Source organism: Rhododendron vialii, chromosome 1a, assembly GCF_030253575.1.
Source record: "Rhododendron vialii isolate Sample 1 chromosome 1a, ASM3025357v1".
Lineage (NCBI taxonomy): Eukaryota > Viridiplantae > Streptophyta > Magnoliopsida > Ericales > Ericaceae > Rhododendron > Rhododendron vialii.
In genome coordinates this window covers 44,747,930-44,763,492 of record NC_080557.1, presented here as the reverse complement: position 1 = coordinate 44,763,492, position 15,563 = coordinate 44,747,930, and the positions used below count along the sequence as shown (strand labels likewise).

The following is a 15,563-nucleotide window of genomic DNA, read 5'->3' as shown; positions in this document are numbered from 1 at the left end:
AAGAACTCGTTACGTTTGCAACCCGAACTTAAAAATTCACTTCTCAACTCGTTCATCTTACTTATCGGTCCTAAACCACTGCAAACTTACATTAGAAGCACATTTCACGTCCAATACAAATTAAATTCCACATGAACAACACTCTCCCAAAAGCAACTTTAATTCCAAAAGTTTAACAGAAAATAAACAAGCGGACATTAATATCAGAAATTACTGTCATAGCAAGTAGGCAACACCAAAAAGGCCAATTTGCTCAGAAGTTATGTGTATATCATGACAATGTATACTCTCTACAATGCCAGAATCATCTCTAAGTAACGATAAGTAAGCGTGATGCCAGTCAAAGTCCTTGAAATTATTCAAGAAGTCATTGCATCGATCAAAGAGTCTTTTTAAGTTTCTAAGTGGTTTTTGAATTTCAAAGAGTCGAACACAATTTTCTATTAGTCTATGGTCAAGTCTTTTTTAATTTGTGTCTTGAAAATGCAAGTGTCTTTTCCTATTCTTGGAGGGTTGTTCCAAGTAGCCTATAAACTCTATTGTTATGAATGAAATGGAAGTTAAGAGTGTGTTTGAATTAAAACAGCCTTTGGCTTGTGAGAAGATTTATCTTCTTGTAACTCTTATCCTTCGGTGGATTCCGACAGGTGACGAGTTCCCCGTTTCTGTATCTCTTAGGTGGATTCCTTAGAGTGGTGAGCGGTCCCCAGCCCTGCATCCTTCGTCAAAACCCTTAGGTGGTGTCAATCTGTATCCCGTTGGTTCCCTAACTTGGGTGGTGAACTTTATCCTTTTTTCCTTTTCATCCTCTTTTTACATTTCTTCAATCCCATTTGGAAAATCCGCTGTCAAAGCGTACAAAATTCCAAAGGCTGTAGAAATTGCCTTGTACAATTCGATGTGCACAATTCGATGCGACTAGCGGGACCTCACATACAGGCTTATTTATGAAGATTACTTATAGCACCAATGACTGCTAAAGCACCAAAATGAGAATTTTCGTCCGTAAAACTGATACATGGTACGTAACTCTGATTTCTTGATGAGACACTGGGCTAAATGATCACAACCGTCCCAAGTTCTCAAAAAAATCAATCCGTCGTGTATGCCCAACCATGCTTGTCCAGAAAGGCTTGGACTGCTGCTTTTATAGCCAAATTCGGTATCAGCTCAGGTTCATAAAGAGGTTTCCGAGTGAATGGATCAAAGTTTTTCCCCTGACATGTTGATAAGTACAATATCAATACATGACAAACACTAAAACTCAACCATACAAATCGAAATCAAATCACATCAAAATTACCCTCCGGAGATGGTCAAGGATAACTGCCCTCTCGTATGTAACGCCACTAGGAGTAATGACAGGATCACGGAATATATCAAATGTAATACTACAACGCAGGTAATCTGGCACCTGAAACACACAGCCACGCCAGAATATCAGTATAATTACAGCTCTTAAATATTAACCATTTGGGGAACATACAATTGTTCCCATAGCAAACCTCTGTTGTTGTATCATCTTCTGCAGCTTTCGTAAAGACTTTCCTTAGAAGCTCTAACTGTGCTGAATGTGCAATAGTGGCTTCATATGAAAACCCTTCCAACGGACAAGTATCAAGAAAAAGTTTCTCTTCGAGAGCAAACTCACAAGCTTCTCTGAGGCATTGACATAGAAGGATGAGCAAAATCTATAAAAAAAAATTAGTCTTAGGTCCATTATGTGAACTTCATAAGTCCACAAGTCCACCTATTAATTTTGTAAGGTCTCAAGTCCATTTTAGGGTACCCTAGGGTTTAGGCACTTTCATAAGATGTTAGGGTGCACTTTCCTATTATAGGATAGGGTACCCTAGGGCAGGGTAGAGTACCCTAGCGTAGGGTATCCTAGAGTTTAGGCACTTTCATAAGGTTAAAGGGTGCACTTTCCTATTTTAGGTGGACTTGTGGGCTTATGAAATGTCTATAGTGGACCTATCACTAAATCTCCCCAAAATCTAACAGCATAATGGACATTCACACGAGTGTCTGCACTGAAATCTTCTAAAACGGTCGTAATAACTTGAAAGGCCTTAATGCAATTGAAAGAACACATACTTCAAGGTTTGCAAGTTCCACATGCGCTTGGTAGATTCAAGCTCCCATTCCCGGTATTTGGCTTTTGCAAACTCCTGCCAGATCAACTCTATGCTACCACTGTTCTGGTTTGCAGCTCTCCCAAGGTCCAAAGCCTACAGAACCAATTTGGATGGCAATTCAGTAAAAAATATACATTTCTGTGTGACATACAGGGACCCGCTTATGGCAGCTTATTACAAGCTAAAAGGCAACAATCTATAAGCGAAACCTAAAAGCACCCTCTTCCCAGCTTCTGTAAATATTTTCAACTTATTAACGTAGTATTTGAGTCAAGAGCTGACCAGAATCGGCAGCAAAAACAATCCACCACAAGCTTCTCAAGTAAAAAAGTCATAATCACACCCGCAAGCTGCAGCATAAAGGGTCAAAATACCATGCTCACGTTAATTAGTAACCTGATACAGCAATTTAATTAGGAATAGCTCCCTAGAGCTTTGTACGAACCAAAACAACTTTCCCTGAACTAAAAAATCTGTCCGATTCCCCTTTTGCCCATATTTTTCATCCATTCCAAAAAACAACACTTAAAATCACCCAAGCACAACTCACAAGTTGCAACCCACAAATGCATGTTAGTTTAACTTTTGAAATGGAAGTCTTTTGAAACCAAACAAGGTAACAAATCGTATGGACTTCACATAGAATGAGCATGAAAATCTTTCATAAAGAAGAGCAACTCAGATCAAACCTAATTCATAAACTGTCTCATTAATTTTCATCCACAAGTCACCACGACACCACCATTATTTGACGCATACACATACAATATTATTTTCTGGCGTGAAACTCATGTCAGTTCAAACTTCAAATAAACCTAAACGAATAGCTCAAAAAAAATTATCACGAGAAAGTTCATACTCTTTCCAATTCCTTGATTCCTTCAGTATTTTCACCTCTCTGTAGGAATGCAAGCCCTAGCATGTAGTGGCCCTGTCATTTGAAGAACATTTGACTTTGTCATAATCCCAAAAGAAAAAGGTTTATACACATCAGATGAAAAAAATTCAACTGTTATCCCTCTAGAGAATAAACAAACAGACGAGTCTTATTATCTCTTATCCTTTTAGAACCGGATTCTCTTTGGACACTTGGGGCCTGGGGAAAATGTTTATTTCCATGGTACACCGAGCAGCGGGAATTCCAGTTGAGTAGAAGGCGCACTAGGCGTGTCCCTATTCGGTAAAGACGAACAATTGGATCTATGCATGAAACACATTACTAGTTTGAAGAATATAACTTTTGATACAATTAAAACATAACCACAATGTAGATTTGTAATTATTGGCCCCTTGTCCTTTAGACTTATTAAATTTAGGATGTAGATTTAGATGTCGTACACCATCAATGTATGGATTGATGGGCATTTTCTACTTAAATGAGGCATAGTTTATGTGATTAGTTTTGCTGGAATGCAATCACCATCTGTACGATGTATTAGAATCTGAGTTATAGAATATATGGCAATTTGTACGATGTATTAGAATATGAGATAGAATGTATGGCAATTTTGTCATAACTTGTGTTATATTTGATTTCCAAATGATTCAAATGAAGTATTTGCATAAAGGGTCTAACAAGTAACAACACATACACCGTATAGCCATCTAATTTTCACTTGGTGTATCGTGTCCAACATTCTTTGAAAATTTTCGAGTCAGCTTGTCTATGTCTGTCCGTGTCCCTGTAAATGCCGTGTATCTGTGTCCATGCTAATTGGTGAGTTTGTGTTTGTCTTATGGTATACATTTTCCCATTCGACCTTTTTGGTGGTTTTTTAGCGATATTTTACCTCTCTACCATGTGGGAACATTTTATATTTTCAATTACCATCAAAAGTTCCATCAAAATTTTGGGTATATTAAGAAGTCAACTTGAACACTGCAAAACTTTGGCATTGGTCCGTGTCTTGCTGTGCGGTAAGACACTCTGTAACACCAAAGATTTAAGAGCCTTTCATGCTCCTACGGTCCTACCCAATTAATCCCTAATAAAAATGGGCAGCATACTAACAAAAGAGGATCTGCCCAATGCTCAGAAAGTGAAATCCTAAAACTCCTGTCGACAGTGGCTAAGTATTGAAGGAGGAGGAGTTGAACATTAGTCATTTTAACTTTCTATTACTACACAGGTACCACATTTGGCTGGGTTTCTAAGCCTTGTTGGCCGGTCACATGCTGTGATCCCAATTAAGGCTGGGAATCATCAACAATGATTAGAAAAATGGAAAACAAGAAAAAGAGTTCTAATGACAATAAATTTCTGTCAGTACTTTACGATACTTAGAACTGGAATTCAGTAGGCCCAACCTTGACGGAATTGTGATCAAGCTGAATGGCTCTTCTAGAATCCTCCTCAACTCTGGCCCAATCACTGCAGAACGCAAACCCCCATATCCCAAATCAGAACATGAGCAAAATCAAATAGGAAGACAACTAAAGGTTGACACTCAAACTATAAAGTATAAACACAAAAGATAGAATCAGTGTTGTCAATCCCGTACCATACCGGCAGTAAACACGTAGTTTGGAGAACCGTACTGGCCAAAATACCAGCAATACATGCCAGTACCGATCAATATTGACTTACCGAGCATACCGGCAATTACCTAGCATGTTCCGGAATCTTGGCCGGTAGAAAGACACTAGAGTTGGAAAAAAAAAAAAAAGTCTTGTATTTTAGTAAGATAATTAAACAAAATTTGGAATCCATAATATGTTAATCATGTTAATTTGATATCAAAGTGATAGAATTTATTTTATTTTTCTACTAGTTCTACATAAATATATTCAAACTATAAAAAATAAAAACTGATTGCGGTAAATCCGAAACAGTACTAGTACATACATACTGTCCCAGTAGGGAAAGATGTTAAAGAACAGTACGTTGTTGGCTACGGGATCGACAACTTTGCATAAAGCAATAAGCAAAAAAATGGCAAGAAGGGTATGTTATAGTTAATACTTGCGCTTGTGATGGCATATAGCGCGATTTGTCCAATACACGGGAACATTAGGGCACAAGGTGATTGCCTAAAATTGCAACAAAACCCAGTTCAACACAAATGCGAAATCTATGTAAACGCGATTATCGCAATCAGAAATTGTATATAAAACAGTAGATAGATGCAGACCTCAGTATAAGCATCAATGGCGGCACCGAATCGTTCTTTCTTGAAGCAACTGTTTCCATCTATCTTAAGTCGTTCTGCCTGTTTGGCGGCCGTAGATACTCTCTCAGCCATTCTCTCTCTCTCTCTCTGAACTTTGTGATCTCTACGATTCGCTACGACTCCAGTGTGATCTTTCTCTCGCAAAAAAGACACAACCTATATATATGTTTGGATCTATGAATGTATAGACGAGTTTTTTTGGCGCGTGGAGACGTTGAAGACCTAGGTCCTGAGATTCAATTCAAACCAAATTGCAATTCCCCAAATCCCCAACTGGGAAAGAGACGCGGAATTGCGAAGGAAAACACACTCCGCGAAAGTTTCTCCTGGGATTTCCGGGAAACTTCACTTCAAGGAATTGGTGCCAAAAACTTCAGGACTTCTTTAAAAGCACATTAGAAGACTTTTGGTAATTCCGGACACGACTCTTTAACACGTCATGAATGAGAGGGTTTGGGCCATAGTTATCGATACCGTTTCGTACCGGCCGGTACGTACCGTTTTGACGAAGAACCGGTACCCTAACCTCCCAATTTCGTTCCGGTCCCAATACCGGTCGGTACCGGACATTTCGGTAAATACCGGGCGGTATCGGGATACCGGAAATTCCGGCCGAAATTTTGCAGAGTTTTTTTTTTTTATTTTTTAGCTACGTTTTTTTTTCTGAAACAAAAAAAAAAATTCCGGAGTTTTTTTTTTTTTTTTTAGCTACGTTTTTCTTTTTCTGAAACAAAAAAAAAAAACGTTTTAGGCCCAAAAAAATAATAAAACGTTTTTAAAAATTTTAGCAAAACATGGGCTTAAACCATTGTACGTGCGCGAGGCTTAGATCCTGGATTTGCACACCCGGTTAATTGGTTTCCGAATCAGTTTTTCCAAATTGTCTTCAGCCACGGCACATTTTCCCGAGCGCGCGAGACCTCTTATTTAGTTCTCATTCACAAGTTCACTAGTGTGCAAAGTCATTTAAAGTGGAAAAGAGTTTTGTAACTAAACAATGTGGGACTAGAGAATCTCTAGTAGAGATATTTTATGATGAATAGTATGATATGGGGGATTTTTTTGAATTATAATTATATATAATTATTATATATATTGTAGTTGCGGTAAATCCGAAACGGTACCCGGTACCTGACCGGTACCGATACGTACCGTAACAGTAGGAAAACCGGTACCCTGTCCGAAACGGTATTCAGAACTATGGTTTGGGCCGATTGCTTTTTGACTCGAACACGATAATGACAAGACCCGCTAATATTTTAAAATTAAACGGGACGGATACAAGTTAGACTTGAGTAATGAATAACCATCGGTGTCAACTCGATAACCTGAAACACAATGCCGTGTCGGCGAGACCAACCCATAACCTGTACTTGTATTTCCTTAAAAGATTAGTTTTGATTTTTTGAATTTTCTAATCAGTAAAGAATGTGAAAATTTTCCCTAAAGATTAGTTTTGATTTTTTTGAATATCCTAATGAGTAAAGATTTTAATTTTTCAAAATCATGCTTGGTGAACTTTTATAGGGAAATATCAATGTAATTGTGGAAAGTCAATACAAAGTCAATACACATATTTTATAGTACATCTTATTATAGGGTTTTTTTTTTATAAGTGCAACTTATTATATGTTGTTTTCTAATATATCGAAGCCGATTGAAGTCTGGTTACGCTCGGAAGATTATTTTTTCTCCCAAGAGGTGTCTAGCACTCCCGTCCTCCTCTTTTACTCCATCTCAGGTTATGTGGAAAAGACTATTGGGTACCAAAACCATGCCCAAAGTGCGTATGTTTATGTGGAAGACAGCCAAGAATTGGGTAGCTTGTCGTGATAACCTGTTCAGAAGAAAGTGTGCTCCTAACCCTACTTGCCAAATATGCAACAATGCAAGCGAAACGATTGAGCACTTACTATTCCATTGTCCTTGGAGTCGTGCAGTGTGGTTTGGGAGTGGGAAATCCTACTGGACTCTTTATAAGGAAGTGGTGGAAGTGGATAAATGGATGGAGGACCTGCTATGTGGAGATCTAGCTAAGGAAACAAGCTCTGAAATGGTGGGTGAAATCTTCCAGCTATGTTGGGCCATCTGGAAAGCACGTAATCTCTGTGTTCAACAATAAACCCCCTAATCCTGAAGTGGTGATCGATCAAGCCAAGAGGGCTAATGCTGACTATCTTCAAGCTGTTTACGATGGGGTTTCTTCTGGTGCTTTTTCTTTACCAGCGAATACTCGTGATGTAAGGTGGGTACCCCCTCCCCCATCTTATGTCAAGTTCAATGTTGATGGAGCCTTTAAATCCCTCCACAGCTTGGCTGCCTTTGGCATTATTGCTAGAGATACGGTGGATCTGCTCTGTTATGGCGTTGTGGTCGTGCTACGGTTTCTTCGGCAGTGGCTATAGAAGCATGGGCTTTGAGAATTGCTAGTGTCATGGCAATGGAACAAGGTTTCTCTGACGTAATTTTTGAAACTGATTGCCAAAACCTTATTCATTATGTTTCTAATTCCAAAACTGAGTGCCCGTGGGAGATTGAAGCAATTATCAATGATATCGGCAAGTGGGCTGCCTGTAATCGTTGGTCCTTTCGGTGGTGTGGAAGAAATCTTAACAAAGCAGTTCACTGAATTACATCCCAATGTAGAAAAGTTTCGAACTTTTTTCTTTCGGGTTGTATTCCGCCAGCTCTTGAGTCTGTTTTGTCCAAGGATGTGTCTTGAGTTAATGATATCCTGACATTTTCAAAAAAAAAAAAAGCCGATTGAATATTGAATTTCTCACTGTATTTCTACTTTCTATGCTGAAGAAGTTCAAAATTAATTAAATTCGTTTAGGCTAGTGTCGTAATTACTTTGAGAGCAAATCTTCTTAGTATGAACAACACCACAAAACAATATGCTGAAAGGAGGAAGGAGAGAGAATTGGGAGATGTTGTTGTGCAGTGGTGTGGGCAGCACCGTGTTGTGTACCTCCAAACTGTCAGATCGTGTATCTAACGGCTTGGATCTCATCTCGGCAAACGATCTGATGGTTCGGAGGATGTTGTGCGCAGCACGATGCTGTGCACAGCACCAACCCGAAGTCCAAGGAAAGAGGACTAGAGGACATGTCACCTGAGTACACATCAAAAAAGGGAAAACAAAGAGTTCCTTCCAAGTACTGCAAATGGCTCAATCGCAAGCAACAGTTTAAATAGGAGTATTGTCCAAACATGGAAAACTATAACATCCTCTCAAGCAAATACAGCAAAATTTCCGCAATTTTTTTTTTTGGGGGTAATTGAACCATCTTATAAAGCAAACCAACCAAGAACAAGTTGAGTACTATAATCCTGAAAGAGGAAAGAAAAAAAGAAAAAAAAAAAAGTAGCTCTGTATGTAATTCGCAGATGTTACAATAGTCTACAAATGGGCATCGGTGATTTAGTTCGTCGATAGAGTAGATCCTTGACCCTCATCATCTTTGGAGCTGTTGAAGAACAATAATTCTTTCCGAATTCGATCAGCAAGTTGGGAAGTTTCGTGGTCTAACTTCAAAGGATGCCTCGGCAAGCTCTGTAGAAATTTTCAGCCCTTTAGATCTCCCCGGACATGGTTGTTTGTCTTCCATGAGATGGAGAAAATGAAAGCAAATAGTGCTTACCTCAGAAGCCCACAAACAATCCCGTGCTTTGCGAGGAATTATATGGAGGTGAGTCTGAAGTCGCCGTGTAATTTAAAAGACAAGGAAACAAAAATAGCCAACACTAATCAGCTCCCTAAAACAACCATAATAACAGCAGGCGAACAACTAATCAAGTTTATAGGTATAATGCGAAAACCCAAAACAAATCACTTTTCCGAGAATACTAGACAATCCAAGTCATAGCAGTCGAGAACTATTATTCGATAGGAAAAGGAAAAACATTAACAGGGATTGGATTTTGAGGATAAAATACAATCCTGGGTCATAAATTGTGATCCACTGATACCAAAGAAGAGAATATTATCAGTTTAATTCTCCATCTTAACGAGAGAAAAAAGGATTGATCAAATTCCATGTAGCTTGTTAATAATATAAGTATAAAGTTTTATAGAGTAAAATGTAGCCTCGGCATTATATGGTCAAAACGTAAGGAAAACACAATCTCACAGAAAACTTACGTGAAATATAACTTGGCCTGCAGCCGCACCATTGTTGACCAGCAAGTTGTATGAATCTGCAAAGTTCAAATTCAAATTCAAATTCACTTAACGCTGACAATGAAGTTGTTCGATGACACAATTGACACTCCTATGATCAAATAAAATGGCATCCGGACTTTTATTGAAGATGATGAATGATCTTAATGATCACGAGATAACATAATTATGCTTATGACTTCCATCTTTCCGTGAACCAGGCGTGTGCTCAAAAGCAACCAAGAACTAATAGAAACAACCATTACTCGTGAATCCTCATTAGTCACCTTGTCCCTCCCTTCCTCTTATAATGCTAATGATATCTGTTGTACATAACTGAAAATAGCGCTCAGATTAATAATTTACAGCCTAAATCTGGATTTTAGGTTTTTATCCCCCTAAACATGTTTTTGATAACACGACCCTGATCCAGCCCAGCAACTTAAGTGCCCTGACATCTCTGATCAATTAATTAGTAAGCAAATGACTCCAACAACGCATGGGTGCACACATGTTTTTGATAACACAACCCTGATCCAGCCCAGCAACTTAAGTGCCCTGACATCTCTGATCAATTAATTAGCAAGCAAATGACTCCAACAAAGCATGGGTGCACATACGGCATCTGAAGACCATACATAATTTACTACATCAAATGATTCATTACAACGGTAAAGAAAGACAGTGAATACACACCACAACCGGTAGCTTTGACAACTGCATTGCTGATAAAAGGTACTTTTGAGCACATGGCTCCAATTACCTGCATGTCAAATTCTCTGAAGTTAGACGTATTTGTAGGAATACTGCACAAACTTCAAAGAAATACAGATTAAAAGAATCATACCAACATCACACAAACTTACAGGTGGAGGAGTTGCTTGCAGGCATGGAAAATGTGACTTTGGTATAATAAGAGAATGCCTATAATTGTAGTATGACATTAGTCAGACCCCGGTCAAAGTTATGTAAAGGTTATTGAGAAAAACTCAAGTTTATACAGAGAATAAAAACGTTAAACGAATAATGCCCATGCAGATATAAACCTTCGCCGTAATTCTAAGAAGTACGGGAAAGCATACACAAACAAGGCGATCAAGTTTAATCATTTGAACACAACTGGTTTCCCATGTATTAATCTCTCATTTAATCATTTAAGTACATCTATTTTACCGAGGCAAGCACAAGAGATCCAGTCACGAGGATACCAAACGCTAATGTGGCAAACCTAGAGGAAAACCTATATGATACTCAGTTTCAGAAACTGAGGAAAGCCTAGCAACATTATAATTTCAAAAGTTCAATGATTTTCTTTCGTTTTGCCATGTTACTGGGAAGACGTTTCTTCTATGCTATAGTTTCGGGGTTTGTCAACAGAACATATAAAACACGGAGCCATTACTTAAGCTTTTAATTTGCATCATGGTAATCGTTTCCTTTTCGTTTTTTCTGATTGACTCAATCCATAGACTTTCTTTCCCCTTTTCATCTAAAACATAATGATTGGATGATGCAAACTTTCAAAACTTGAAGGATGCTGTGTCAGAACTGGCCCAACAAGAGATTGCCTGTAGATAAGTTCACTCTTTAGTCTCTACACCAAGTAGGTGAAGTCTTAATGTCATACAGTCTCTACCCTTTCATTGCCTTTTGATTTGCTATAAGAGACCTAGGCCATGATCTTCTAGGTTGAACCAGACAGCAACAACACAAATATATAGCAAACTTGTGTTGCATCTTAAAAATATGATACCTTACCCACGACTCACTGGATTTGTATCCAATATGCATAGGCATACGTCATCTTCATAAAGCTGAAACCAAAGCGAACGAATTAACAAAATGATGAAACTCAACCATTAAATAGTATGCATCTTTTATATCATAACATTGCTGAAAGGCCATGACATCATCCCAAATGTGAAGGATGAACAGTCTAAGCATTTAAAAAAAAACAACTTCAACCTCATAAAAGATAACCATCCACCAAATTGGCCAAGCTTCAATACTTTTGGGGTAGTCTTATAATTTTAAATATCTGAAGATGGCTATGAGAAAAAAATGATGTCAAAAGCAATCGACAAATACTATCTAGTAATTCAGAGGATCAGAAGACACGAGCTTACAGCCATGATCAAAAGAACAACCAGCCCAGTTCATAAGAAACAGGATAGAAGGAGAAAAAAATCCTCTTGAACCACAAATAAAGGAAACCAACTGTAATAATCACAGTATTGGCAGTTAAATGAGACTGGAGCTGCATATTTGGTACTCCATCAAGAGAATAACAACTACCAACTTGGAGCTTACATCTATATGAAAACTCAAAACAAAATCAACACTTTGCTACGTGACAACTTATTGCTTTAGCCACGTTTCCCAATTACGTTCTACCAATACAAACTTTCAACCCCAGGAGTGATGGCAGCAACCGTTGATGATTGCACCATAAGTTGATACATCAAGAGGTAAAGAGAATGCTGGAAAGAATGCCAGTCCATTGAAGCTACAACTGACTCAAGCAGCTAAAATTGTTCTCCCTCTCCCTTTCCTGAGACTTCTTTTTCCGTCTACATAAAAGACTCAAACCACACCCACAAAAAAATTACTTTTGCAACTCCTCAAAGCGTTATCATAACTAAGACATCAGTGCATCACCCATGGCATACTGTGAAATGATGCAGGTCATGCTTTTAGCTACCATCAACCCCCACAATTGCAAATTTAACTGGTCAATTGAAAACCAATGATCCATCCAACAACCACATCAGCCCCCGTAAACTAGTAAAGCCATGAGTTAAAAGGTATTCATGGAACAACAGTCTGTAGTAAGGGTCAGTTCGGTTCATGGATTAGACCACGGGATTGCATTTATAAATACTAATACAACAAGGACCGCATCTCCGGCTTTTAGATGCAACAACCGGTGTATGGATTCACAAACCCTTCAGCAATCTCAAAACAAGTGAAATCTAAAACACTCCAATACGGTATTGGTAATTTCTCGCTAGTGGACCCTCCTTTCGATCACTAAGGTGTCCGGGCCAACTTATGCGCACCCCGACCAATCCTACGACCAATCTCAACAATACTAGGTCTCGCTAGTAGACCCTTGAGATAATCCTACCTGTGATTAATCCAAGAGAAGAGTATTCAAACATCTTGTTTTCAAGTTGTCCTTGGCTGCTACTACTTATCACATCTGATGTGAAAGGAACAGAAGAGTATTCCAGCGAGTTTCCTTCCTTCTATTGATCTTATTGCCAAAGTGACTACAGAACTAAGGGCTTGCCTCATTGCTTAAAGACGTGTTAAGAAATCGGATGAGAATCGTTTGTTGTTTGAACTCTAGGGGTAGGCCCCTCTAGCTTGAACGTTTATCTGGTTTTTCAATGAGAAATTAAGTTACCAAAAAAAAAAATACCATTCATTTAGCACAGTACTACATATTTGTGCCAAAGGTAGTCAATCATAAGGCAGAACCTTATTATCTGAGGCCACAAACTATAAGAAAGTTAAATCCAACTAGAAGGGTAAAAAGAATAAGAGAAAAAAGAAGAAGACCTTCAAAGCTGGAGACTCGCCTCGAATGATTCTGCAGAAAACACAATCCCTCTCCTGATTACCCTTTTCACAAACCGAAGCCAAAGCACAATTCGAAGCCGAAACGGGCGAAGTGGGGGAACCGGTGGTTGTTGGGCGGAGGTGGGAAGAGAGAAGGGCGAGACGACGTCGTGCCTCCATCTAACAGAAGCCGTTGTGTGGGATAATAATGGGTTTGGTGTTCTTGGGGGGTGTTGCCATGGCCATGGTTAGGGAGGGGACTACTAGGTGTGTGGTCGGAAAATGGGTTCGATGATTGGTGGTTATGGCGGACAAAGGGGTTTTCGCTGTTTACGGCCGGCCGTTGGATTATAGTGATGATTGGCTGGCCGGCTGCTTGTTTATCCACGGGATGGGATATAATTCACCGAACGTGTCGGGTTTTCGCACATGGATACTACTAGTATCTGGTCGACAAAGCTTCGTTTGGTACTACAGAAATGCTAAGAGTACATATGAAAGACAGTACATATGGTGTACATTGCCGTGTGGAGCTCACTACGGATTCCAAGTAAATGATCCGGTCAGTTGATAGATTTTAAAATATTTTTTTGAGTGTCCTTGCAAAAAAATCAACTCAATTGAATATGTGCAAATACTTGATCCAATCTTCTAACTTTTCATTGTCTAACTTCTGAATGAAAAGTTAAAAGATCGGATCAAGTACTTACACATATTCAATTGAGTTGATTTTTTGCATGGCCACTAGAAAAAAATTTTTAAATTTATCAACAGACCAAATCATTCGTGTGGGACCCGTAGTGGGCCCCACACAGTGATGTACACCGTATGTACACCCTTTCGTTTGTACTAATAGCAAGACTACTCTTGGTTCTACTCCTATTAAAGGTTTTTTTTTTTTTTTTTGATCCGCACTCCTATTAAAGGTTTACTCCTTTCAATTATAACGAAACCTCCTCATCGTGGTTGGTTACAGACAGATCATCCATGCTGATAATAGAAAAATTGACGATAAATTATTTTCCTACAACCTATCCCCCTAATTGAATTTGAGCAAACTGCAAATCAACCGAACTAATTCTTTAATTGTATCCTTTACTTGTGAGATTTGTTTACTACTACATCCTTCTTGAACTTTTAAATGCACCTTTTAAATACCTTTATTATTAGTTTTAGTTCAATTAAGTCCAATTAGGGTGTGTCCACAAACTAAAATAAATACTTATTTTTCAAATAAAATATATATTTTTTGAATTAAAATGTGATGTATTGTGAAATAATGATTTGTCTCGTAAAACAGAAAATAAGTACGTAAAAAACAAGAACCTTATCAAAATGGAGCCTTAATAGTATACGACTAAGGTAGCGATGAACAATAATATTTGTACAAATTATGGACAAAAAAATATTGGAGAGGAAATCGACATTGTTTCATTTCACCCAGTGCAAGACATCTTGCATGGATTCAAATTCACCACAATATCCTCATCATAGAAAATTTGTAGACATGCAAGTGACATGCAATCGTGTTCTCTCAAATCTTTGACGAGTTAGAATCTTGTGCAAATAACGTGCGACGGTTTTAAATAAATTTGAACAACCATTGTTGATTAGCCCAAATATATAACTCAAATTATGCGGTAACGAAATAGATTCAAAAAATAGTTAAGGGACCGATTAAGCTAAGCAGACTTGAAACCAGAAGCCATATATAACATCATCACAGATTCCCACATCACCGAGGTACCAGGAGTAGTTTGGAAGCCATAACACATCATCATTTTCACTCCCCGGCCGATAGAGCACAATTCTTCCAAACACTTTCCTAAGACCTGTGCACAGAGCGCTTTTTCTCCCGCCTCAGGTCACACAAAGATGATCGGAGCCGCTCATTTTGTTCAAAATATGTGGCCTAAATTCTAAAGTGATTTTGGGTGTTTTGTTAACGCCTCTAACGATATCGAACGAAACTTATTATTTACAGAGACCTTAAACGACATATTTTGAACAAAATGAGCGGCTCCGATCATCTTTGTACGACCCAAGGCGGGAGAAAAAGCGCTCTATGCACAGCTTGCTGTGCACGTAGCTTTTCTGCTTTCCTAATTCCTAACATATTTTCAAAACTACAAACCTGTGGACTTTCTCTTATATGTTTGTCCTATTTTTTGGTGTGGAGCCAAAAATTTCGTCGAGCCCTACTGACAGTCTCTCACTAGAATTAAAAAATCAAGGTGATGGCCAATAGGCTAATGCTCTGTTCAGTTGCCAGGAATGTTGTATCGGAAAGTTATTCTTAGGAAAAGTTAAGTGAAGTGAAATAAAAGAAAAAGAAATCAATTTTCCTGTGAGTGTTCATTTGACAATTTTTTTTTGCAGAAAAATTAAAGTTTAGTGGTTCATTTGCCGGAAAAAGACACTTATGAGAAACTTCTTTATTTTTATTCTCATGGCTAATTTTAAATAAAAGGAACTTTGAGAGCTAAATAATAGGCAATCATATTTCAAAAATCAACACATACGGAAAAT

The 15,563-nt window shown here is 38.3% G+C and overlaps 2 protein-coding genes across 3 annotated transcripts; both read right to left on the bottom strand.

The window, feature by feature from the left end:
* Positions 1-779: 779 nt before the first annotated feature.
* LOC131319748 (E3 ubiquitin-protein ligase CHIP-like) lies at positions 780-5,744 on the bottom strand. Of its 2 annotated transcripts, XM_058350145.1 has the most exons (8): positions 5,270-5,744; positions 5,101-5,168; positions 4,446-4,509; positions 2,998-3,069; positions 2,098-2,231; positions 1,506-1,659; positions 1,304-1,414; positions 780-1,217 (listed from the first exon to the last, which is right to left on the bottom strand). In XM_058350145.1, the coding sequence occupies exons 1-8, from the start codon at positions 5,378-5,380 to the stop codon at positions 1,092-1,094; spliced, it is 840 nt and encodes a 279-aa protein (XP_058206128.1). In that variant the 5' UTR covers positions 5,381-5,744; the 3' UTR covers positions 780-1,091. The 2 variants fall into 2 exon arrangements, with proteins under 2 accessions (XP_058206128.1, XP_058206135.1); XM_058350152.1 differs by lacking the exon at positions 5,101-5,168 and having other exon boundaries at positions 5,270-5,738.
* A 2,712-nt stretch (positions 5,745-8,456) lies between these two features.
* LOC131319727 (adenylylsulfatase HINT3) lies at positions 8,457-13,472 on the bottom strand. The gene is made up of 7 exons (XM_058350124.1): positions 13,035-13,472; positions 11,229-11,284; positions 10,337-10,394; positions 10,167-10,233; positions 9,453-9,508; positions 8,953-9,006; positions 8,457-8,864 (listed from the first exon to the last, which is right to left on the bottom strand). Exons 1-7 carry the CDS (start codon positions 13,212-13,214, stop codon positions 8,733-8,735), a joined length of 603 nt encoding a protein of 200 aa, XP_058206107.1. The 5' UTR covers positions 13,215-13,472; the 3' UTR covers positions 8,457-8,732.
* Between the last annotated feature and the right edge of the window lie 2,091 nt (positions 13,473-15,563).